General features: G+C 38.2%; 1 protein-coding gene across 1 annotated transcript in view; it reads right to left on the reverse strand.

The window, feature by feature from the left end:
- The window catches only part of SLC24A2 (solute carrier family 24 member 2), a 301039-nt gene that overhangs the window by 55764 nt on the left and 219381 nt on the right, over positions 1-25894 (reverse strand). The window contains exons 5-6 of the mRNA XM_027859099.1: positions 19939-20037; positions 17007-17125 (exon numbers count right to left, since the gene is read on the reverse strand). Of these exons, the coding sequence (XP_027714900.1) occupies positions 17007-17125; positions 19939-20037 (218 nt within the window). The remainder of the gene's footprint in view (positions 1-17006; positions 17126-19938; positions 20038-25894) is intronic.

The raw sequence follows: 25894 nt of genomic DNA on the forward strand, positions 1-25894 counted from the left end.
ACAAAGGAACCAACTAAATTCAGGAGTCAGTAATACTGCACCTTTATTCCCCCCCCCCCCCCAGGAGGTTTGATAGGGTGCTATCAGGAAGGATTGGTTAGGCATAAAAGCAAAAGGTCAATTCTTAAATTCAGTTAAACAATTTCCCATTAGTTACCCTTTAATGCAAACTTTCAGAGAACATTAAGATTGAGGCTCAAGGTTCTAATTTGTTTGCATTCCATTTGAAGGAAAAAGGTACTTTTTGCTTTTTTAATTTTTAGTTGAATATTTTCACTGCACTAACTTAAGGCCACAAAAGGATTCAGTTTCTTTCCCTGCAATAGTCAGCTGCCTGGTAGAAAATGAATGAATTAATTTGCGTTTTGCAAAGACAGGGAGCTAAGCATGTGTTAAGGGATATCTATTTTCTTCCATGAAGGTGAATATCTGCTTTGCACATAGTGACCTTGGAAATTTCTCCAACTAGGACCTCAAACCTGGCTTGAACAAGTACCTAAGTACTTGTTATTCCCTTGACGGTGATGATGAGGGAAAATCTCTTTACCTTCCTGTTTCTCAGTTTCCTCATCTCAAAAATGAGGGGGTTAAGCTAAATGACTTTTGAGGTTCCTTAAAGATATAGATCTATGATGTCATGATCCTAAGTAGTCAGTATTTCCTTTGTTCCCTGATTTTCTTTTCTAAGATGGTATAGTGGATGGTGATGGATTTAGAGTCAAGAAGAACTGAGTTTAAATCCTGTATCAGACACTTTCTGTCCGTGTCAAGCACCATTTAATGATTATTTTTTGGGCCCTTCAGGCTCAGAGTGAATGTAAATAGCAACTGTTTCTCTTTTGGCCAGCAACCCTGAGGGTCTTCCTCTCCCAATTTGATTTTTTTTTCTTTTTTGGTGAGGCAGTAGGGGTTAAGTGACTTGCCCAGGATCACACAGCTAGTAAGTATCAAGTATCTGAGGCCGGATTTGAACTCAGGTCCTCCTGACTCCAAGGGCAGAGCTCTATTCACTGCACCACCTAGTTGCCCCAATTTTTTTTTTATTAAAGGGGCCATCCCTTGACTCACTTCTTAGAGAGGCCAATTCACTGCATGGGCGTTGCCTCACTCAAAATGAGAACCTGAAAAGAACTTAGCTTAAAAGGTCTCCCATTGCATCCTGAGCTATCTCTAGTCATCCTGATGAATTTCTGGCCACTGGACCCAGATGGTTCTGGAGGAGAAAGTGAGGCTGATGATCTTGCACAGCCCTCCCTTACTCAAAACAATGTCAATTGCAAGTCATGTTATCATCTCCCTGATGTCATGGTCCTCTTCGAGAACAAAGAACAAACACAACAACAACAACAACCTGTCTGTGTGACCCTGGGTAAGTTACTTTTCTTCTCTCTGTCTCAGTTTCATCACCCGTTAAATGAGTATGTTGGACTTGGTTGGCCCCTAAGGTTCCTTCTAGTTCATAATTCTAGATCTGTGATCCCATGATCTTCTAATTGGTTAACTAATCCATCAACTCTTGGGTCAATTCCTCCTAATCATCTTTATGGAAATACAATGAACATATTAAACATGATATTCTTATTGCATATGAGAGGGAATGGAGGATCAGAGAGAGGCTGTGTAAAGAATAACAATAATAATAATAATGACTAACATTTATATTATGTGCTAGCCATTTTGCTAAGCGTTTTACATTTATTATCTCAGTTAATCCTCTCAACGAACCTGGGAGGTAAGTAATAAGTAAGGAAGATTTCAACCCACTAAATGAAGAAACCTCTGCCAAGGAAGCTGAGTGAGACCAGTCCAAAGTCCCATTTCTCACCTGCAGGGAGTGTGGACATCAGCTCTCCCTCTCCTTAGTTTCCCAGCATTCTTCTCTGCTCTTTATTAGCATGAATTGGCACCAGTCTCCAGGTGTAGGCCCCTCATTCCCTTCCTCCAAAGCCTGATCCTGCTAGACCCAGATAAGGACCCTATAAAAACCTACTAGACTTCACTGGTTTGGGAGAGGGTGCCCAATTCCTCCTGGGGGCCCAATAGACCTGACTGGTTTCCACCACCTTCCCTGACTTCCCTGCATTTTGTGAGTATCTCCCCTCAAGAAAACTGGCTCACTTTATCGTCTCATTGTGAGCTCCATGTTCTTCTTGTATTTGATTATTGCTATTCTGCACCTTTCTAGATCTGTGTTAAGACAAACTGGAAATAAAATGTTCAGGTGAACTCAGAGGATCAGTTAAAGGGACTGGGAATGTTAAGCTGGGAAGAGAGAGTACCTCGGAAAGACTTTAGATCTGTTTTCAAGTGTTTGAAAAGCTGTCACATGGAAAACGTATTCACTGTTATGCTTCAGTTTAAAAACATCAGCTTCACAAGTGCAACATGGGGGAGGCATAGTTAGAAAGCAATTTGATTGAAAATGATCTAGGAGCTTTTGGCATGAATGTAAGCTTGCAGTATGATATAGCAACCCAATAAGCTAATGATGATCTTGACCTGCCTTATTTGAGGCATGAGTTCTAGGAACAAGTGGGTGATAATCCCTCTGTGCTTTGTCCTGGCAAGACCACAATGGGAATATTCAATCTAGGAGTAACAGTTTAGGAAAAACATAGCTAACTTGGAGAGTATCCAGAGCAGGGGAACCTGGATCATGAAGGGCTTTGAGTCTGTGACATATGAAGATTGGCTGAAGGAACTAGGAATGATTAGCCTGGAGAAGAAGAGACCCAGGCAGACATGGTAGCTGTCTTCTTTGCATGGCTCAGTGCCTAGAAAGTCAGCTTTGGAATTGGGAAGACCTGAGTTTAAGCTCTGTCTCTGAAACACACTATCTTTTTGACTGTGGGCTAGTCACTAAATCTTCCCATGACCCAGGAATTCTCTAAGACTATAAGCTACAGATGATTTCTTACAGAAATGAACTTACAGATCTGAGCCTCATGTGATTGTGTAGAATTTCTCTGAATTTAGAAGGGCTTTAGAGAGAAAAATTTGGATAGCTCATTTTTCTTAAAAATATAGTCCCATAAGATTGACACTGATGCCTTCTTCATTCTTTCATCACAAAATATACTCTGCTTCCATATATGATTTGGGATAGTACAAAACAAACAAACAAAAACCAAGTCATAGGAGGACAGAAAAATACATGTGTCAGGAACTAGTAATGAGTTAATTACTACATCTGGGCCCTGAATTCAGTGCTGAACCTCCCAGCAGGCAACCAGGGATACCAGAGGGGAAAGAGAAATGGACTTAGAATCAGAAGACGTGGGTTTAGATCTTGATTCTGACACCATGGGCAGTGTGTGACCTTGGTGAATTACTGAACTCCTCTGAGCCTATTTCTGAAACCTGCAAAATGGGGGTGATCTCACTCACCCTGTTCATCTCGTAGGATTTTTGTGAGGATTGAGAAAAATAAGTCCTTAGAAAACTGTAAAGAACTCAACAAATGGAATTTTCATTTCCCTGATTAATATTGTTTTTAAACTACCAGCTTTGGGACTTTTTTCCCTTAAAAAAATGCCAGCTGGTAGGAATCACCTCTCTCTGCCCTGTCCTATCACTTCCATCAATGACAAGGAGTCCTGGGACAGAAATGAGGAAGGCGTGGGTCGGTAGTTGAGAAGTGAAGAATAGGTGTTAATAAAACTTCCCTGAATGCACAAAACTGGGAAATATGTTGAAAACTGAGACTGTTAGCATTTAGTTACCCATTGCATCTCTGCCCCCGGATGAGTGGAGAACTTCTGAACAGTTTGGTTGAAGAGGAGGTGGCAACTAATTATTTTTCCTCAATACTTCCATGAATCTCTGATCTAATCAATGCAGATGCTTCCTTCAACCGTGAAGCTTGTAACCCATCCAAATCTGCCCATCTGGGGCAGCTCTTGTTCATATCCTTCTAGAAATCTGCCATGGGGGCCATCTAAAGCTTTCTGGCACTGTATGGATACCAATGGAATTCATGGGTTGCCCATAGGTCAAGCTTAATGACTAAAATCAAGGCTTTGGATTCTATGGTCAGTCAAGTGAGCTGAACCCCAAGCGACATTTGTAGAGTTTGATCTAGTCCTTTACAACAATGAAACTTCTGCTATACCATGTCTAGGAAAAATTGAAAAAAAAAGAGACAAGTATTTTCAGACACATTTTCATTGTTCAAGAGTAAAAGTTTTGAACCAGAGCAGAATTTTTTCCAAGACAATCAAAGCAAAAATCTATTCAATAAGTCATCATCTTTAAACAAAGGACGGTTACTCCCACTCTCTGCTGAATCATTTAAAATACATCATCCTTGATATAGATTAACCACTTAATTTTTCCAACTAAGTTTCCTTGGGAACTAGTGAAAAGAGTGTATGTCTGCATACGTACATGTGCCTGACTGAAGATCTTGGAAGGAACAGAAGCTAGTATCTTGAAAATGAAGCCAATCTAGTGATTTCCCATCGACTCATCTACAAAATGTATAATCAAGTTCTGCCTTGATATCTGAATTTTTGCAAAATGTGGTCTGTGTCAATATTATTAAAAATGATATTGTTAGTTGCTCTTTTTTTCCCTAGGTACTTTTACATATATCTAGCTCTGACAATAATCCTGTAAAGTAGACAATAATATGACTATTTTATAGATGAGGAACTTGACTCTCAGAGAGATTAAGGGACTTTCCCAAGGTTACACAAAAGTCAACACCAAAGTCCTGTGTTCTTTCCATTTTTAGCACGGTGTTTCTTTCAGAAAAAAGAAAGTTCCTTCTTCCAGGACATCTAGGAGAAGTGAAAAATGATGATATAGAATAAATGGGGCAAAAAATGGTAAGATACAGAGCAGCCATAGAAAATAGGATCATAGACTTAAAGCTGGGGGACCTCAAAGGCAATCTAGCCTACCCCCTGTTCCCCCACCATTTACAGATAGAGAGAGAGAGCCAAGGAGTTTAAATGATTCTCCCAAGGTCACATATTTTGTTATCATCAGAGAGGAGATGTAGACTCAGGTCCTTGGATTCTAGAGGCAGTGTGCTTGCTTGGGAGGTTTAGGGGAGAGCAAAGAGAGAAATAAAGAGTCAGGATGAGAGAGAAGTTTTTCACAAAACATCTGAAAGCAAAAGTGAATACAAAGGATCTGTTTCTTTTCCAAAACATGAGTGAATTGAAGAGCTTTGTAAACAAGATAAAAATCTCATCGAATTGCTTATGAGGGGATGTAAGTGTTTTGGGGGAGAAATTGAACAGTGAGAGAAACATAAATCTAGAAGTTAGGTTTCAGGTATAATTTTTGTCAAACAAAACTTTCTGGAAGACATTTATATTTTTAGTTTAATTTTTACAATTTTTAGTTTTTACTCATGTCTTCTGTTTTTATATCATTTTAATTTCCTAAGTCCCTCTTCCTTCCCTACCTATTAAACTCTTTTCTGTAACAAGAAATGGAAAAAGTAGTACAGAATATTGTGACTCCTAAAATACTGCATTTGACACAGTGAACAATGTAAGAGTTGGGACCTCTCACAGGTAAAATAGAGACTATTATAAAGTCATGTCCTAGTACAGTATAAGGCTTTAAGATGAAGAACAAATATCTGACACATGGTGGGCAGGTGCTTCCCTTTAACTTTCCACCAGCACGACTGATATTTTGCAAACTTAAAATATGAAAGTAGGACATATGTGACCAGTTTGCCTAATAACATTATATTTGCTGATCTGTTTTTTTCTGGTCTCTCCTTCTAAGCCCAAAGAAGCTTCTTCTTGTACTCAAGAAATATAAGGCTTTGAAACTAAAAGTTGAAGAAGGAATGAACACTATATTGCATCTGACATTGGGACATGGGAAAGAAACCATGGGAAAGTTTATGACTAATGGTCTGGCAGACCCAAAAGACATCAGTTCAAATCCTGTACCTGTCATGAGGGATAACAAGTTTCATTTTGGTCCCTAAACTAGTATTCTTGGAGCTGGTCAAGAAGGTATGTGCTGTTATTTGTTTTATTTTTACAATTTTAAGTTTTTATTAATATCTCCTGTTTTTACATCACTTTTTAATTTCCTAATAAGTCTCTCTTCTTTTGCTACCTATCAAGCCATCCTTTGTAACAAGAGATTAAAAAAATGAAAAAAAAAACCAGTTCAGCAAATTTAACCAACAAATCAACATTATGATAGCATATGCAATGTTCTACAGTCATAGTTCCCTATGACTGAATTAATTTAAATTCCCAGGTTTCCCACCCTTGGTTTAAAGCAAAATTAGATGACAATGAAGATGTTATGCTAAGGATAGGATCTAGACCTGTGATTTCATTGACAAAGGGAGTTCCCAGGTGAGGGAATTCTTTGCAATTGAGTCTTAGAGTTGCCTAGGCAACTCAAATAGAAACAGAATCCTGCTGGCCACATACTGATTTAGAAAACTACAAATTAACACAGTCTATGTTACTCTGTATTTTTATTAATTTTGTTACACATTTCCCAATCACATTTGAATCTGGTACTAGAAGTGCTTGGGGATTTTGCAGAAATTCCACACCTCTGGCACTAGGAGGTTAAGCGACTTGCCTAGGGTTACTCAGGGGGTCTAAGAGGAGAAGCTTGAACCTTGGTCTTTCAGGCCAGTTCTCCCATCAACTACACAGCATTGCCTCCTTTGCTGAGGATCTATTTGGTTAAATCTACTGCTTGATATTCCTATGGTCAAAGGTAAGCTATTCTCATTTTATTGATTTTTTTTCCTTTTCAACAAAGAGTCACCGGGTCAAAACTCAGGGATCAGGAAAGTATCCTGCTTTCTGCTTTCTTCCCCCAGGCCTGTGATTTCTTTGTTCTAGGAAACTCATGGTGAGGAGACTCCCTCTCCCAATTAACTAGCAACATATAAGTTCTGCAACATATAATATTAGAAAGCTGCCTGGGTAGGGGTAAGGGAGTGGTGGTGGTGGGTGGTGGGGGAGTTTAAGTGATTTGCTCAAAACCCTACAATAGCAAGTTTGAATTAGAGACAATTTTGAATGCAGGTTTTCTTGATTCTCAGGCTAATTCTCACTTCCTTATACCACACTGGTAAAAATTATTCATATTTTATCCTGGTCTCTGTATTTGCCTTCTTCTGGGCTTTATCTGTACAATAATGGAATTAGACTAGAACAGGGGTTCTTTTAAAAAATAATAAAAAATATTAATTTATTTTTTCCCCAGTTACATGTAAAGACAAATTTTAACATCAATTTAAAAAAGCCTTTGAGTTCCAAATTTTCTCTTCCCTCTCTTTCTCCTCCCTGCCTTCCTCCTTAACCTTCCCCCTCCTTGAGATAGTAAGCGATTTAATGTAGGTTATACACGTTCAGTCGTGTAAAATATATTACAGTATTAGTCACGTGAAAAAAGACACAGACCCAAAGGAAGAAAAAAAAACATGAAAAAATACAGAAACTGAAAAATAGTATGCTTCGATCTGCATTCAGACTCCATCAGTTCTTTCTCTGGAGGTGGATAGCATTTTTCATTATGAGTCCTTTGGAATTATCTTGATCATTGTATTGCTCAGAATAGATAAGTCTTTCACAGTTGATCATAATGCTATATTGCTCTTGCTATATACAATGTTCTTTTGCTTCTGCTCACTTCACTTGGAATCAGTTCATTTTTGTCTTTTCAGGTTTTTCTGAAATCTGCCTGTTCACCATTTCTTATAGCCCAATAATATTCCATTACACTTAACAAAATATATTTGAAAAGTCCTTAGACTCTAAGTTAAGGACCTCTAGGGAAGACTTCCAAGCTCCCTTTTAGGTGTGACATTTAATGACCCTTTGATTCATAGCAATTCTTTTACAGATCTTTGGAACCCTAAATTCCAAGTCCAATTTAAAGTTTTGGAAGGTTAAACTTATTACTCCCCTTAGACAAACACCTGTGGTTTTTCTCTCATACAATCAGTTGTATTCTTGTTCGATTTTCCTTACAACAATTAGCAAAGTTTAAAAGTGCTCATGGGATTTTCCAAGTCCCTCAGACTGACAACCTAGGAGTCATGCTGGACTCCTTATTGTTTCTCCCACCACTCCTCCCCATATCCAATCTGTCCTCAAAGACTGTAGACCTCACTTTTGCAACATCTCTCTGCCTTTCTCTCCTCTGAGGTGACTACCACCCTAGTGTGGAAGGCCCTCATTACCTTATGCCTAGACTCTTGCAATAGCCTGCTGGTTGGTCTGCCTGCTTCAAGTCTCTCTCCCTATTCCAACCTATCCTCCAACACGTAAGCGATTTTCTTAAAACACAAGTCTGACCATATCATTCCACTACTCAACAATCTCCAGTGGCTCTCTATTACCAGGATCAAATACAAAATCCTGTTTGGCATTCAAAGCCCTTCATAACCAAGCCCCCTACTGTGTTTCCAGTCTTCTTCCACCTTACTCCACCGTGCACTCTTCTATCCAGTAACACTGGCTTCCTTGCTCTTCTGCCAGCATTTTCTCTGACTGTCTCCCCTGCCTGAAATGTCCTCCCTCCTCATCTCTACCTGATAGCTTCTTTGGCTTCATTTAAGTCCCAACTAAAAACTCATCTTCTACAGGAAGCCTTTTCCAACCCCTCAGAATTCTGGTGTCTTCTTTCTCTTAATTATTTCCTTTTTATCCTATTGGTAACTTCTTTGTACTTATTGTTTGCTTGTTGCTTCTCCCATTAGGTTGTGAGCTTTTTGAGCTTTATGTATCCCCTAGGCTTACCATAGTGCCTGGCACATAATAAGCACCTAATGTTTTTTGGCTACTGACATTGTGTGAAAAATGACTATTTCACTGTCTCTAAAACGGAATTACTTCTTCCTTATCCTTCTGATTTATGCTTTACTTTTTTTTTCTGATTTTAAAAAATGCCTGCTTACTCTCTTTTTCTTCACTTATTAGTTTGCATATCTTCCTATTTCCTTTGAATGCTCCATTTCTTCCTTTCCCAACCATTTCCCTCTATTCTCTTCTCTTTCACTTTCCTATTCTTTACTTCTTCTAACTCAAGAGGACCAAAAGTAACCAACTTGGGGAGAAACATGGCCTGAGATATTTTTCTGTGCTTCTTTGTGGACCTGCTGGACTAGAAGAGTTGAAATTGAAGCTGTGGAAAGAGCTAGTATCTTCTTATAAAGCTATGAATTTTAATGGATCTCAAGCTGGCCCCAGAGCTAGGATGCCCTAGGTTCAAGTCCAGTCTCTGACACACTTGCCTGTGTCACCCTGGGCAATTCACTTAACATTTTGGGGCCTAATGGTGACCTTTTAGGACTGTGAGTTCAAAACAGTCACTAATCTGCAATGGTAGAGAGAATTTCTTATAACGATGAAATCACAGGTTTATGGGAAAAAACTGAAATGAGAACAAGGTTTTAAAATGTTTTGTGATGAGGCTGTTTGACCTTGCCTGTGAAAAAGCGAGCCATTATTTTATAATAATGCATAGAGACATTCTGGTGAAATGTGATTGCTTTTGCCTTCGCTTTGAAGGTTGCCTGAATAATTTCCAAGATACAATCTAAAGACAAGTTAGATTCTTTTTCCTAATGCAATTGTATATTGGGTTCAGTGCAATTTTCTTGGGTTTTACAAATCAATTGCTGATGCAAATCATAAAAGGTCTATAAACATAAAGGCAGTTGTAGGATGATTTAAAAGAACTTTGTAAATTTTCCCTATAATTTTGTTACCAACTAGAATAGAATGACTAATGTTATTAACGTTTGTAATTTTATTCTAGTTGATAATGGGTTCTTTTCTTTGTATTAAAAAAAAAAACAGCCCTTGAAATGCATTTTAGGTCAGTAGTAAATAGAGGATCTTCAGAGGATACCCTTGAATTTGACCTTTAAAGATGAAACCTAAATGTTGCTCTATTTAAACCTCAAACAAGTATATTACTTCAAGGTTCTATGATTTCCTCCAGGTGAGTTCTCCCTCTCCAGTTAGTCAGTCACTAAGCCTTTATTAAGCACCTACTTTGTGCCAGGTACTGGGTTAAGCCCTGGGGACACAAAGAAATGCAAAGGATAATCCCTGCTCTGAAGAGCTCACAGAGACAACATACAAAGAAGATACATACAAGATAATTTGGAGATAATTAATAGATAGAAGGTAAAAGAGTTAAGGGGGGGATCAGAAAAGGCTTTTCCTAGAATAGGGATGGGGAACCTGCGGCCTGGAGGCCCCATGTGGCCTTCTAGATCCTTAAGTGCGGCCTTTTGACTGAATCCAAATTTTACAGAACAAATCAGTTAAAAGGCCTCAGGTTCTTCACCCCTGTCCTAGAAGATGAGATTTTAACTGCAAGGAAGCCAGGAGAGCCAGGAGGTAGAGATGAGGAGGGGCAGTAGTATTCCAGGCAAGTGGAAAAGCCAGCAAAAATGCCTGGAGTCTAGAGATGGAGTGTAACAATTCAGCTAGGTGACCCAGAGGATAGAGCACCAGACCTGGAGTCCTGGAGTCAAAAAGACTCATCCTCCTGAGTTCAAATCTAGCCTCAGACACATACTAGCTGTGTGACTCTGGGCAAATCACTTAACCTGTTTGCCTCAGTTTCCCCACCTGTAAAATGAGCTGGAGAAGGAAATGGCAAATCAACCCAGTATCTTTGCCAAGAAAATCCCAAAAGGAGTCACGACCATAACTATACCCATGCAAATTAGTAAACGATCTTTGACAATTGCTGGGGTTGAAATATTCCTTACTCTGCAGGAAACTTGGTGATGAGCTACTGGGAAGTTAGTAAGGCTCATTCTACATAGAGAGGTATGCAGTCCATTACCGTATGATAGGTTGTACTCTGCTGGAATAGCCTTCATGAATGTTACAATATATTATATGTTATGGTATGAAGCACTGCAGGAAAACTTCAGTGATAATAATATGTAAAAGAGTTTCATGATAATTTTTTTCTCTCTGAGACTAAAACAGTTCTTTTCCTAAGGAAGCCTGATAATGGTACATGCTGGGAAGTATCCAGTGATATGAGCCACATGGCTCAGTAGAATGAATGTTTGACAGATTCCACATTTGCCTTTTATACACTGAATATGTGATTCCTTTCTCCCTATTTTCAAATTACCCAGTTGGGATAGATACATGCACACACACCCACACCCACACCCACACCCACACACACACACACTCCATTTACTCTTTCATTTCTTTCCCAGGAGAATTATATCCTGAAATTACACTGGGCAGTACCAAAAGCTAGATTTGAACTCAGGTCTTCCTGACTCCCCCTACATCATTCTATCCATCATTCTACCTAGTGACTCTAGATAAGACCATAATGGAGTGATCTAAGTCTGGGGAACTATAGCTAGCCAAAGTAGCAAAGCAACTTTATTATCTATTTGAGAGACTAGGTATTTTTATTTTATGTGAATTTCAAATTGCTTTATCCTAGTATGCTATTTTTGAACATGTATATTCTCTTTTCCCTTGTAAATAAACCCTAGAAAATGTATGCTTGTGGTCTGGAGTGTGTATAGACACGAGGTAAAAGAAAAAGAGAAAAGAGAAATCAGAATTAAGTGTCCAGTTAGAGTGGAAACTGAAGAAGAACGGGGAAAGACAGTGAGGGATAGAATGAAGCATACTTCTGAACCTGGAAGGTCAAATAGGCATAGGGCCTAAGGAAAGTCAATCAATCAATCCACAAACATGCATTAAGCCCCTACAATGTGCCAGGCACTGGGGCTAGGAAGAAAAAAATGCTCTCAAGGAACTTGTATTTTGCTAGGGGGACATAACATATTTCCAGATTAGTAGTTATAGCATATACACCAAAATATACACAGTGATGGATGAAGGAGTGGGGGACTAACATCTTTGTGCATGACGGAAGGCCTCTTTAAGACAGGTATTTCAGTTGAGTCTTGAAGGGAGCTAAGGTTCAGAAGGCATCATGCTGGAAGCTGGGATTCAGTGATAAGTGAAGGGTCGAAGGCAAATGTCCCCAGCAAGCTGACTAAATTCTGTGAGGCTGATGGCTCACGATTAAATTCTTCAAGCCTTGATGGCCCAAGAGATCGGATAACCAATTTAACTGAAGGGATTAAAAAAACCTTAGGGCCATTCCTCCACAGTCATTTACAGAAGAAAATCTACTCTTTGAATGGCTGGGGTGGGTTGGGGTAGGGGTAAGGGAAGGAGGAAGGAGGAAACTATTTTTGTGTCCCAGATTTGGAATGTAAAACCTTTTCATGGATAAATACAGAAGAAAAGAAAGTTAGTATATCAATTTAAGACTGTGTATCAATATTAATAGAAAAACTCACTTGAGCATCTCTTTCTCTCATAGCCTATTTTGAGAGTTGTCCTTTATAATAATGCGATTTTTCTCAGAGACTCCTATCTAACAGTAGGGAAATTACTTTTATGCACTTTATTTTTGCCCTTTCTTGGACTGTCTCATCAAGTGCATGTGATAGTTTTTCAAATCTTTCACTCCCTAGAGCCCTGGCTCTCTACCTTTTATTTATTCACAATGTTCAAAGCAGCTAAAAATGCAAGTAATACAGTCAATCTTCATATAACTGAGGGTCACCTATAGGAAGAATCCCAGCTGCTGGGAGGCTTTTTTTTTTCCCACGAAGAGAGAGTTTAGAAACTGTACTTCGTTTAGAAAGTCTAATGCTAGAAGGGAATAAATAAGGAAATAAACTCCCAAAGGGCAATCAGAAGTGCTGAACACTGGAAAGGTAATATGTGATGTTAAAATAAAGAAAAGAAGGAAAAAGCTATCAAAGAGGCCAGACTAGATCACCTCTAAAGTGCCTTCCAACTCTTAAATTCGATAATTTATCTAGACAAACTTTTTTTTCCTTTTCCTAGAAAAGTGATTGGCTTCTATAACCTCTGTCCTCCCGTGGGGGTCTCTGGATGGATGCTGGAGGTATGTGTAGGCAACTGTTTACAGAAGAAAGCAAGGAAACTCTGTTTTCCCTAGGGACAAAGAGGAATCTCAAAGGCAAAATGAAACAAATATAACCAAAATATACACACACCCATAACTCTAAAGGAAAACCTCACCTTAAGGAGTAGAGTAGAATTTTTCAAAAGCTAGGTTTTTGTCAGATTTCAAAGAATTTGAGGGAAATTTTACTTTCTTTAGTCTCTCCCCTCGCTCCCTTTAAGTCCATGTACGTTTAAATGTTTTCATTATACACCAAAATGGCAGGGAGTGATGTTCTATGATTTCAGTGCTCTGCAGGTCCTTTAACAAGATTGGTTCATATGCATGAATGCACATGGACTAGCCTGGCAGCTGACTAGAGCCGTCATTTTAAAATGCAAGAAAATGGTGAGTTTCCGTCCGAAAGAGAGCAGTTCTTTGAGATTTCTCTGTCTGAATCATCAACAGGGCAGAGTCTATTTGGTAAAGTTGGTTTATTCCTAGGTGTAGCTGAACTCAGCTGCGTCTGCTATAATCAAATGGATCACATCAGCAGAGCAATTAGCAGGAGCTAATTAGCACCGAGTAATTTAAAAATCAGATAATTTCTAAGCTTTACAGCATGTAAGATATAAAACCAAAAGGCCCACCCAAAAGAGGCTTGTCTCAAACTGGATTTTTTTAAAAAATGATTTTATTACCTATTGAAGGTGTGTGCTGAAGAGAGTTCTAGGAGATAAGGTGTTAATATTCAATTATTTCAATTATAAATGTGTTCTTTAAAATACCATATTAATTATATGGGATGGACTCTACGGAGAATAGTCCATCCTATGTGAAGAGGAAATTTTCAGAAGGAGAAATCAAAGCTATCAATAGGCATATGAAGAAATGCCCTAAATCATTAATAATTAGAGAAATGCACATTAAAACAACTCTGAGGTACCACCTGTCAAATTGGCTAACATTATAGGAAAGGAAAATGACAAATGCTAGAGGGGATGTGGAAAAATAAGCATACTTAATACATTATTGGTAGAGTTGAGAGCTGGTCCAACCATTATAGAGAACAATTTGGAACTATGCCCAAAGGCTATCAAAGTGTGTATACCCTTTGACCCAGCAATACCACTACTAGGTCTGTATCCCAAAAAGATGAAAGAAAAGGGAAAGGACCCCCATATACAAAAATATTTATAGCAACTCTTTTTGTTGTGGTAAAGAATTAGAAACTGAGGGGATGCCTATGAATTGGGGAATAGCTGAATAAGTTATGGTACATTATTGTGATGGGATACTATTATGCTGTAAGAAACGATATGGGGGATGGTTTCAGAAAAACCTGGAAAGATTTGTATGAGCTGATGCAAAGTAAAGTGAGCAGAACAGGAGAATATTGTACAAATGAACAGCAATGTTACAGTGATAATCAGCTGTGAAGGACTTAGCTATCTCATCAATATGAAGATCTACAATTCCAAACGACTCATGATGAAAAGTGCTATCCACCTGCAGAGAGAGAACTGATGGACTCTGTGTGTAGATTGAAGTATAGTTTTTTTGTTTATATATTTTTTTACCTTTTTTTTGTACTTTGGCTAGTGTGAAAATATGTTTTGCATGACTTCATGCATGAAACAGATATTGTTTTTCTTGCCTTCTCAATGGGTATGGAAGGAGATGGAGGGAGGTAGAGAATTTGAAAATGAAAAAAAAAGAATAGTCTATCTTGTATATAGAGAATAACTACGATTACATAGAATGTGCCAGGCATGCGATCCCCATTAACGAAGTCAGTACTCTATACCTCATTCTCCTATCTAGATTAAAAAAATGCTCAAAGAAATATCTCAAGCCTGTGATTTTTGTCAGCAAGAAGATAATATAACCAATGTAGTAAACATGACTTATTCTTTGTGAAACTTTGCATTGTATGGCCTCGGGATTCTAGTCTCATGACTCCTAGTCTGAATTTCCATTACTCTATCTGTTGCTCAAACAGGGCATTCCATCTCCTAATTCAGGGCCCTTTCACTGGCTATCCCTCACGCCTGGAATTCTCTCTCCTCACCTTTGCCTCCTGGCTTCCCAGGTTTCCTTCCAGACTCAACTTAAACCCCACTTTCTGCAAGAGGTCTTTCCTGGTCCCTTTTGCCTCCCCCCTTTCCCCCTTCCCTCTGAGATAATTTTCCATTTATATTGTGATGATATGTACGTAATTGTTTGTCTGTCTTTTTCCTCATTAGAATGTGAACTCCTTGGGAGTAGGGATTGTATTTTTGCTTTTCTTTGTAGTCCCTAGTGCTTAGCGCAGTGCCTGGCATACGGTAAGTGCTCAATAAATGCTTGTTGACTGACTGATCTGGGAAAGTCTACCTGACTTTGTGAAACTGACCATATTCAAATAAGTTAAACAATGAAAGTCCGCTATGTGTAAGTTATTTTTCTAGGTATTGTGGGGACTTCAGAAGATGGTAGAATGACACTGACAGAAGAGCAAATGAAATAGTACCATTAGCAATGTTATCGTACATTCTCAGAGAACTTTACATTTTCAAAATTACTTTCAGAGTTATTCATAAAATCAAAGGATGTCAGAGATGGGAGGGAACTTAGAAGTCAGCCAATACAACTCTCTCATTTTCAAGAAGAGGCAAAACCAAAGAGATTAAATAACTTTCCCCTAGTGAGTCAATGGCTGAGCTGAGATTAACATCTAGGGTTCCTGGCTCTTGGCAGTTGGGACCTTGGTTGAACAACATCTTGCCTCTTGTGTCGACAATTCCACAGACTGGTACACCCATATTCTCTTCCCTGATTCTTTAAATTCTTAGGACCATAGGGTCATAGATTTAGAGATGAAAGGGACAATAGAGATCATCTAGTCTTACCCCCTCAATTGTGGATGAAAAAACTTGGGTTAAGAATTGGAAATTTTCCTAAAGTAATTCAGCCCAGGAAAGGGAAGGTCAGAGTATTAGCTTCTTCTTACAGCAGTAGACTGTTTCCTGATAGGAAAAAAGGCTGCCATCTGCTATGGAACCACAGTGTTCCAGGGGGTGGGCTGCCTGCCGAAGGTCTAAATGAGAGGCATTACTAATAGACCTCGAGTTCCCTGATTCCTGCCCCATACTGCTCATCCATGTGGGCACAAATAATTCTGCCAACTCAGATCTTGAGTTGGTTATAATAGGACAACAGGACTCAGGGCCAGAAGTAAATGATGGTGGAGGAGTCAGGAGTGCTACTTAAAACATTCTCTGGAGTCCTTTCAGTTTGGAAAGAGGATTTTATGTAAATACTGTCAAGCAAATCGGGTGCTATATTACCATTAGCATAACTTTGTGAAGATGTATCCATGCTCCTATAATCTAGTCCTCCAGGAAACACTTTAAGCCTAGTAGATTCAGACAGAAGCCACAGATGTAATAGTAACAATAATATAACGATAATGATAATTATATTAAAACTGTATGTCATTTTATAGTTTTTCAAAGTGCCTTTCTCACAACAACTGTGAGTGTGCCCATTGTTCCAGATCAGAAAAGTAAGGCCCAGAGAGGTTTGGTGACATGTCCACGGATAGTATTTCCTGCATCTGGAATCTGAACCCCTGGTCTTCTGACTCTGACTCTAGTGCTCTTTAGAATGTACCATGTAGCCTTCCAATCTTCATTTTAATAAGGCTTTTTAAAAATGTTAAACATGTCTACTTTTCAACCATACCATCTAGATGAAACAATGATTAGATAGTTGGCAACCTAACTGGAGAATGGGACCAGAACATGGTAGTTAATTTCAACCAACATGTGTGGAGAAAAGGGTGAGAGGGGAGAAAGAACAAATGACTTTCTCCTATCAGTTGGATAGGGGCTCAGCCTGGTTTAACATTTTCACTAACGACAGGTGGACAAAGAATTAAATTTATATTCAATAATTTTGTACCAACTTTGGGAAGGTAGGTAAAAGATGGGATGACCATTAACTTAGTCTAGAAGAAATAAAATCCTATAATTCTATGATATGACTTCAAATTGAAGAGTTATAAGAGAAGTAGAAAAAGAGAGACGTACCTGTATTTCTGTTGGTTCAATGCCGTGGGAGAGATTTCCATTTTGTACAGGTCCTGAACCTTCACTGGGTGGTGATACTTCCACTTCAACACTTGTACTGTTTGGGAGCTCTATTTTTTCTGTGATATCATTCACAAATGGAAACACATGCATGCACACACACATACACAAAGAATAAAGATAATCAATGAATGGAGGATGAGGGAAAGGGAAACAATATGTTTTTAAAATGGTTGATTGGGTGAATAGTGGTTTCACTGACAGAATGAAGGAATTCAGAAAGAGAAGTAGGATTATTGGAGAAAGAGAAAAAAGTTTTATTGGTAGAATTGGTGGTCTCTGGGGGCTGGTAGGAGCCAATGATAATAGGTGAAAAAATTTTTTTAAAATGCCAGGATTTCATCTTTCCTATTTATTTTTTAGTATTCTCTGTCTTCTGACATATTCTGAATGTGCACTCTTGCTGCTCTGGCTATTTGGGGCCCTTCAGGGGAGTGTCCTGCTTCTGATGCATTCTGATCTGCCTGTGAAATACTGCATTTCACATGTATTAAGGTAGGTATTTATTTACTCCACCTATAAGTTATACCATTTTCTAGTTCAGGTAAAATCTTTGTCATGGTACCAAGGAGCCATTTAAGAATGGTTTATACAGGAAGCTTCACTTAATTTATAAATGACCCTCTTCTACCCTTCCCCTGAAGATTTCTTTCCCACTCTTTCCCCCAAAGGGAAGAAGAATGCTTAAGGCCAAAAGGATAATTAAGAATAATGCTGACCAAATGTGTAGATGGCTTTCTGAAGCTTCTCACAAAGGTTGGCTTAGAAAAACAAACTCTTCTCTGAATACCTTCTAGGATAATTAGTTTGTCCATACCACATAAGTATGACTAATTCAAATCAAGACAAGGGGGAATTTTGTGTAAGTAATAGATACAGAAACAGCTTATATGAGAATGGAAAGCTCCACCTTGGATAGGAAATACATTATTTACTTTTAATCCAGTGCATCATTGAGGGTCACTGTAAGTCTAATAGCCATTGACTTTGACCCCAAAGTTTGTTCCAGAGTTCTAGGGGAACAATCATTCCAGGTTGTCTGGAAATCAGCAGGGCCCATTTTTAAGTATGACAATTCTGTAACCTTGAATTTTATTTATGTTAATGGACTTATAGAGCAGTAACACTTAACTCTGTGTACCAACAGTCTGTTTTGCAAATGCAGCGTGATGCTGAGAGGAAAAAAGATGGTCCCAGGCCTTCTGATCATTAGTCAAATACATCTTCCCTGTAACCATGCTGCCACTGCAGTCTTGGATTTCAGTAGAAGGTGAAAGCCTAGAGGTCAGTGACATAGTGAAAAGCCAAGTTTATTTAAAGAACCTTTTTTCTGGGTAATTTAATAAGATTTAACTCTTTTGGCTACTGGTATATGCCAGTATCGGTATTTTCTTAACAATTAACAAAAACAATTACTTAACAATTTACTTAACAATTACTAGACTGATCCTTGGTGAAAGAACAAAGATTTAATCTGAATGAGAAGCCAGTACAATCACTGAAAGTATACCTCCCCTAATAAATGTACAGAACTAAAAGTACAGCAGTATCCCATTTTGTTTATGACAATTTTAGTAACAGGATAGTTTATAAAACAAATAGAGATTGGGATAAATTTAGTTTGAATTTAGAATTCGAGAGCTATGTTAGCATTACAGTTATAAGAATAGGAACATTACGTTCCCAGTTAAAATAAAATGCTGGGATGTCATGATCTGGTTACCACACGATGCACAGCTAAAAGAGACTGAAATAGATGTGTGGTGATATTGCTGAATTCATCAGAAAGGAGTGGGGATGAGCAGGGACAGTGTGTCATATTGTTATGAGCTGGTACTTTGTCACTCAATGAATTTGCTCTAGGCAATGGCACCAGAGTAAATGCTGGGGCCGCATCAAGTCTTTTAGAAAGGGTCCCCTTGTTAACTAAGTGGATACATTTCTACTGGAGGAAAACTATCCTTATGTGGACTTCCTGAAACACTGTGGTCTTTGGTTAGTTGTCAGAAACTAGAGTGTAATGCACCCCTTCCCCCCATTACTTTAAATTTACTTTGTAAATATTTTGTTTGGACTCATATATACTTGTTTCCCCTCAGTAGACACTCCGTGAGGGCAGGGCTGTTAAGCTTTTGTCTTTGTAAACTTAGTGCTTAGCACAATTCCTTCCACAATGTAAGCATTCAGTAAATCAGTCAGTCAATAAAAATTTATTAAGCATATACTATGCTCCAGGAACTGAGCTGGACTAGGGATACAAAAAGTCAAAAGACTTTGCCCTCAAGGAGTTCACAATCTAATGGGGGAGACAACAAGCAAACAATTTTTGTAAATATGGTAAATTTTATATTTGTAAATATTGTAAATTTGCAAACAAAATATGCAAACACTATAAATTTTGTAAATATTGTGGACAATATTTACAAGCAAGCTCTATATAGGATAAATAGACAATAATCAAAAGAGGGAAGGCACTAGAATTAAGAGGGGTTGGGAAAGGCTTCCTGTAGAAGGTGGAATTTTAGTTGAGACTTGAAGCCTGGAGGGCCAAGAAGTGGAAGTGAAGAGGGAGAACATTCCAGGCATGGGGCACTGCTAGAAAAAATGCTCCTTGAATGAAATTGAATTGGAATCTCATTTCAGGCTCCTACCAGGATTCCTTAGGCATCCCTTGGGGTTATCCAGAGGATATTTTAGACATGTTTTGACTCTTCTACCCCATGCTCACACAAAGACAGATGGAAACTTATATCCCTAGGCTTAGTTGTGACACTTGTAAAGTTCCGGATATCCACTGCTGCACATTGGGGCTACATTCAATATTTAAGTAGAATCCTGAGAAATACAAGTCAGTGTGTTCTCTTGCACTCACCCATATGGTTGGTGGTCCCATTATGCCTTTCATTATCATCCACCTGGCACTTCTTCTTGGCAATCTTGTGAAGTATTGAAGCCTTTTCTCTGAAGCGTCCTAAAGAAAGAGAGAAAGGAGGTGGAGAAGAAAGGGCGTGAGGGAGAAAGAGAATGAGAAGGATGAAGGGGACCAGTGCAAAGGATTCAAAAGTAGAGTCGGCTTCCTTGCAGCTGCTCTGTATAGTCCACCAGGGATGACTCTTTCCTGCCCTCGTAGAAGGTCATGTTAGTTTATACAAATAACCTGCTTTCTTCCCTTGCTCTCCTCGTGGATTCTTTACCCAGCTTTCTCAGACTGTTAGGAACATAGATGAAAGGCCTGGTTTTATTAAGGTCCTTTGAATTGACTATAAAATCAGTCAAAGCATCAAGCATTTGTAAGCGCTCCCCTAACCCTTATTTTAAATATCGTGGCTGAGGCTTAACACAGGACTGATTGAAGACAGCTGGATCACAGGAAGAGCTTCCCTGGAATTGAACTGTATTATTAGAGGGGCAATTGACAACGGACAGGAAGGTAAGTCAAGCATCCTAGTTCTTTGATTTGCCTTCTCCTTTCAAACATGACCATACAAATGAGTTTAATGACAGTCTGCAGTTTCTAAATGAAGCAGGAGCTTTTGCATCAAAGCTTCCAACTCAAAAAAAGTCCTTTTTTCACAGAATTTAGAAGATTGAAACCCTTGCAATGCAAGGCTGAATACTAATGTCTAGGAAGGAAGTTGGAGTTGCTATTTGGTAAGGGATGTAATGGAATCATTTACCTGAGGCCAGCAAGAGATGTGGAACAGTGATGAGCTATCTTGGGAAAGTGCTAACGATAAATGCTAATGAAAATTCATTTTTAAAAAGAAGTATGATCATGGATATGGACTTGGTCCTATAATTTCTGTTTGTGCTGCAGTCAATGTGTAAATATCAAGCAAAGACAAATGGACAAACATTAGAACTGATAGAGAATAGGATTGTTTGATTTTTATTTTTGTCCTAAAAAGTTAACTATGAGTAGTTTAGGACAGAGGGTGCTAGAAGTTGGAGGATCAGGAAAAGCTTCATGAAGAAGATGGTACCTGAGATTCATCATAAAGGAAAAGGGGGACTTTATGTGGCAGAAGAAATGCAGTCCGGGCATGGTGAACAGTCAGTTCAGAAATGGACCAATCTTCTTGAAGCATAGATCTGATCTTATCACTCCTCTATTCAAAGTGCTTCTGCTCTTTATTACCTACCTGAAAATGACCAGACTCCTTAGCCTACAACTCATGACCTTAGGCAACTTCATAATGACTCCCCCGCGTCATCTATATTTCAGTCTACTCTGTCTCTTCCTCATATACTATCCACTTCACTTTTTGCTATTTTTTTTTTGCTCTTGGTTGTACATTTTTCAATAACTGGCGTATCTACTCCCCCCACCCATCTCCTCCTTTAAATACCACCTTCTCCCCCAATCCCTGTTTGAGTCAGTAATAAGCCTTTCCCTCATCCTTTTAGGATATCCTTTGTATCTCTCTTGAATGAACCATATCCTATTTCATATCATAGCTAGTTGTATAGGTATTATACCCCACCCCACCACCCCGTGAGATCAGGGACAGTATCATTTAATTTTTATGACCTTGCAAAGCCTAGCAAGAGTTTTGTATATATTAGTTTTCATGGCAAATAGAGATTGTTTGATTATTTGTACTTATATCCACAATACTTGGCACATAATAGGCACTTAGTGAAGAGTTGATTGATTGATTGATTCATAAATTATGAATTGAAGGAGAAGATAGAGGAGGAAAAGACAGAGACTAGGACAGAATAGTTGTAGGTTTCAATAGGGGCAGGGTTCAAGACACTTGCTAAAATTCCATATCTAATCTTGCTTGGAGCACTGGGTATTTATATTAAGTCTAAACTTGCCTTTGGTTACTTCTAATCATTGTACCTAGCTCTGCTACTTTAGGACCAAGCAGAATAAATCTAATCTTTCTTCCATATACTTGAAGCCATCAATTATGGTACCTTCCTCCTCCCTCACCCCCACCCAAGACTCTCCTTTTTAGGCTAAACATTCCCAGTTCCTTTAACTGATCCTCCTATGATATAGATTGAAATTCCTCCACCTGACACATAGTAGGTGCTTAATAAATGTTTGTTGACTTGATTAGACTATTCTGCTTGCCCTCTTCAGGTTACCCTCACCTAGAACTGAATACAGTATGCTAGATGTGGTCTGATCAGGGCAGATTATAGCCACAGGAGTATTATATTCTTATTCATGGATGCTATGCCTTTACTGCAGCTACTTTCTTAACTGTCATATTATGATGTTGACTAATATGAACTTACTATTCAGTAAAAATCTCCAGATCTTTTTCAGAGGAATTTCTGTCTAAGACATACCTCACTATTCTGGGCCAGATCTATCTTGTGATTCAGGCATTGAGACCTCCAATGACTACTAAATATTTAAAAAAATTTTTTTTACTTACAACAAGACTTAAAAAGATATAATTTTTGGCTGAATTCAAATAAGACATTACTCTTCTCTGCCTCTGTATTTGCTATGGCAAAAAGAAAAATCAGAAAAGATAGGTCAGAAAGATTTTCCCTTAAGGGCAATAGGAATTCTGCTTAAACCTTTGGGACCAATTTCCCATAGTAGGCCTTTTTTTTGCCTTAGGTACCAAGGAAACCAAAGCAATGATAATTTCAGGAATGGTCTCCCCATCCATTTTATGATAAATCAGCTGATATAAAAGAAGTACTGCTCATTTTCAACCCTTTGGTGGCAAGGTCTCAAAAATTTTCTAGTGCGACTTTCTTCACTAAAACAACTTAAAAACATTTATGAGGTCAGGAAGTAGTCTAGTCTAAGCAGTATTGGGGGAATAGTTTAATATAAGTAACAAAAACATAAGACAACATATTCTGAAAAGTACAGTTTCTGCAGCATCTTTCCCATACTTGTATAAAAAGTTTTACCTCCTCCATATCATTAAAAAGCAAAGCATCTTCCTATATTTTAATCCCTTGATCCCTCAGACTCTTTCTAGAAAGGAGTTGTCCAGATTAAGGGAGATTAAGGGAGACCTGAATCATTTTTTCCAGATTGTATAGATCCTTCTGAGAGGAGTGAAAACTGTCAGACCTAGAAGACTTGTGGGGTTCAGAAAGAGAAAGCACTGGAAAAAGTCCATTGGGATTAGATTTAAGTCATTTATCTTTATCAGACCAATCTTTCTGGAGGCTGGATCCAAGGAATGGCTAGAATTGTAAGCCTTCATCCTTCTTAGGGTAGTAGTACTGATTTATCAAAAATTCTGGGAGATGGGATACCAGATGCTGATAATGAGGGTTATGATGACAAAGCTATTGTTTTAAAATTCCATTTCAATGTTCAACAATGCCAACTGCCTGAGGATGTTATAGGATATAGAAAACCCAGCAAATGTGATGGGGGGCCCAATTCTGACCCTGCTTTGTAGTAAAATGGGTGTCCTGGTTAGAGACATTGGGGCCCATGAGGAAGAGAGATATGTTTTGTCTGGGCTTTGATGGTGGTCACTATGGCAGCAGAATTAACTGGTACTGCAACGTTATATCCTGTATAATCAAGTAAAAAAATAATAGCTAGCATTTATATAGCACTTTAAGATTTGCAGTGTTCTTTACATGTTTTCTCATTTGATCCTCACAACAATCCTGTGAGGTAGGTGTTATTATTATCCTTATTTTACAGATGAGGAAACTGAGGCTGAGACATTAAGTGACTTTCCTAGGGTCACACAGCAAATAAGTATCTGAGGCTGTATTTGAACTTAGGTCTTCCTGACTCCAGGCCCATCATTCTATCCACTGAGTCATTTAGCTGCTTCTTAAAAAAAAAAAAATAAGTGTGTATTATGTGTCAGGTACTGTCCAGGGTGCTGGAAATACAAACACAATAAGAAAGAGTCAGGCTCTACCTTAAAGGGACTTAACATTTTAATGAGGAAAGCTAATGTTTAAAAGGAAGCTGAAAAGTTGGAGGTGGAATGGGAGGAGGGGAGAGTAGGAGGTGGAATGAAGGAGAGCCCAGAGAGGAATGAAGGCATGAACATGGCTGGCCTTAACTTTCCTGAAAAGGAGGTTCCTAGAGAGATTGACTAATCAAAAGATGGGCCTGCAGGGGTGGAGTGATCTTCCAGGATAGGCTTTTGGGTTATGGTGGAAAAAGAAGTTCAGAGAGTCAGAAGTAGATCCCAGAGGGACACAATTATGTAATATTTGCAGTAATGGCAAACTTCTTGCCCTGAGATGGGGGAAGAGGGACAATATAATTAATTTGTCAATCAGACAAGTTGGGAACCATACTGATCTTCAAAGGTAGATTCTCTAATTGTCATAAGAACACTACTGAGCTGAAATAAATACCTTTGTTGAGTATACAATTTCCTGTTTTATGATTCACCTGATGTTTCTTATCAAAGGACTATTTAACAGGGTTATTTCTATTGTTACATCTTTCAAGAATTTTGAATAATCTTCAAGTATGGATGAGAGACACCTTGTAAAAGAGTCTTATAAGGGTTAAAGTTTTGTTCTATTGAAAGAAATGCTTTTTCATAATGAACAAACAATATGCACAATGGGATCTTATATTCTCTACATCTTTCAGTTAATTGTGAAATGATAAAGATAAAGTCCATTGTAGAATATCACTTGAGGAAAGCCTTATTGTTCCCACTTAACACCTTCATAAAGGATACTCTTGATTCATTGATAGATGACTTTCATAATGACTTTTATAGATTGAAGAGCAAGCATATAGGTTGATTATTATTGATAGTTCTTCATTATATATTTCAATCTTAATAAAGTCTGAGTTTTCTTTTCATGCCCTTGATATATTCCCCTCCTTCAGGCTCCTTGTATTTTATTCTCACAATTCTCTCATAATGGTTTCACTTCCAACATGGATTTCCTCTTTATATACTTGCTCCCTTCTAGCTGCCTTTCCCTTATTTATTCTATTTAGTGCTATTTCCACCTCCTATATTAGCACATCTGTGACTGTTACATTAGGGTACAAGTGTGGAAGTCCCACTGTCCTTGATAGAGAAAATAGTTTGTTAAAGTTTTATTTTTACACATCTTTCCCATTTATTGTTTATTGTTCTTCCATTTTTATTTTTGAGTGCTATTTTGAATGTCTCAGGATGACTTTGCTTAGTGGGATATCCTGCCAAACTTTCCCTAAGCTCATTTTATCCTCCACTGCCTTTCTCTGCTTTATGAGACAATAGTGCTCATAACTGTCAATCATTCTTCATAAGATTTTTACAAATGAGTTTATAATCTAACCTGGTATTGCTTTTGGCAACCATTTTTTGCTGTTTGGCAAGTAACTCAGATATTTGCTAAGGTGCTTTCTGGACCCTTTTGGTCTCTTTGTTGTGGCAATTAGTTTACATTTTTAAACCTGGATTTATAGTTGGCATTTCTGTTGTCCATTTGTCATTATGATTGCCAATTTATTGTTTGAATAGTTCAGAGTTAAGGTTTTTTCCCCTAGTTGTATGCCATATTTTTTCTTATTGTTTTGTCAGGAAAATTCAATGGTAAAAGTATTAAATAATACAAACACAGACCCCTGGAGACTTCCAAGTTCACCTGGAACCATTAATAAATACTCAGAGTTATTTAATAAATACTTGATTGATTGGATTTGGTCATTCAGCTAGTTCCAAAGCTATCTAATTGTTCTATTGCCTAGTGCATGTCCCTCTACCTTTTCCTTAAGAATCACATCAAATACTTAGCTAAAATCTCGGTACATTTTTTATTTATAGCATCTCTCAGTCTACAAGTTTAATAATTCTGTCAAAAGAAGAAATGAGTTAAGTGTAGATTGGTTTATTTTTGATGAAGCCATACTGGAC

The sequence above is a fragment of the Vombatus ursinus genome, unplaced genomic scaffold, assembly GCF_900497805.2.
Source record: "Vombatus ursinus unplaced genomic scaffold, bare-nosed wombat genome assembly UNPS02014158.1, whole genome shotgun sequence".
Classification (NCBI taxonomy): Eukaryota; Metazoa; Chordata; class Mammalia; order Diprotodontia; family Vombatidae; genus Vombatus; species Vombatus ursinus.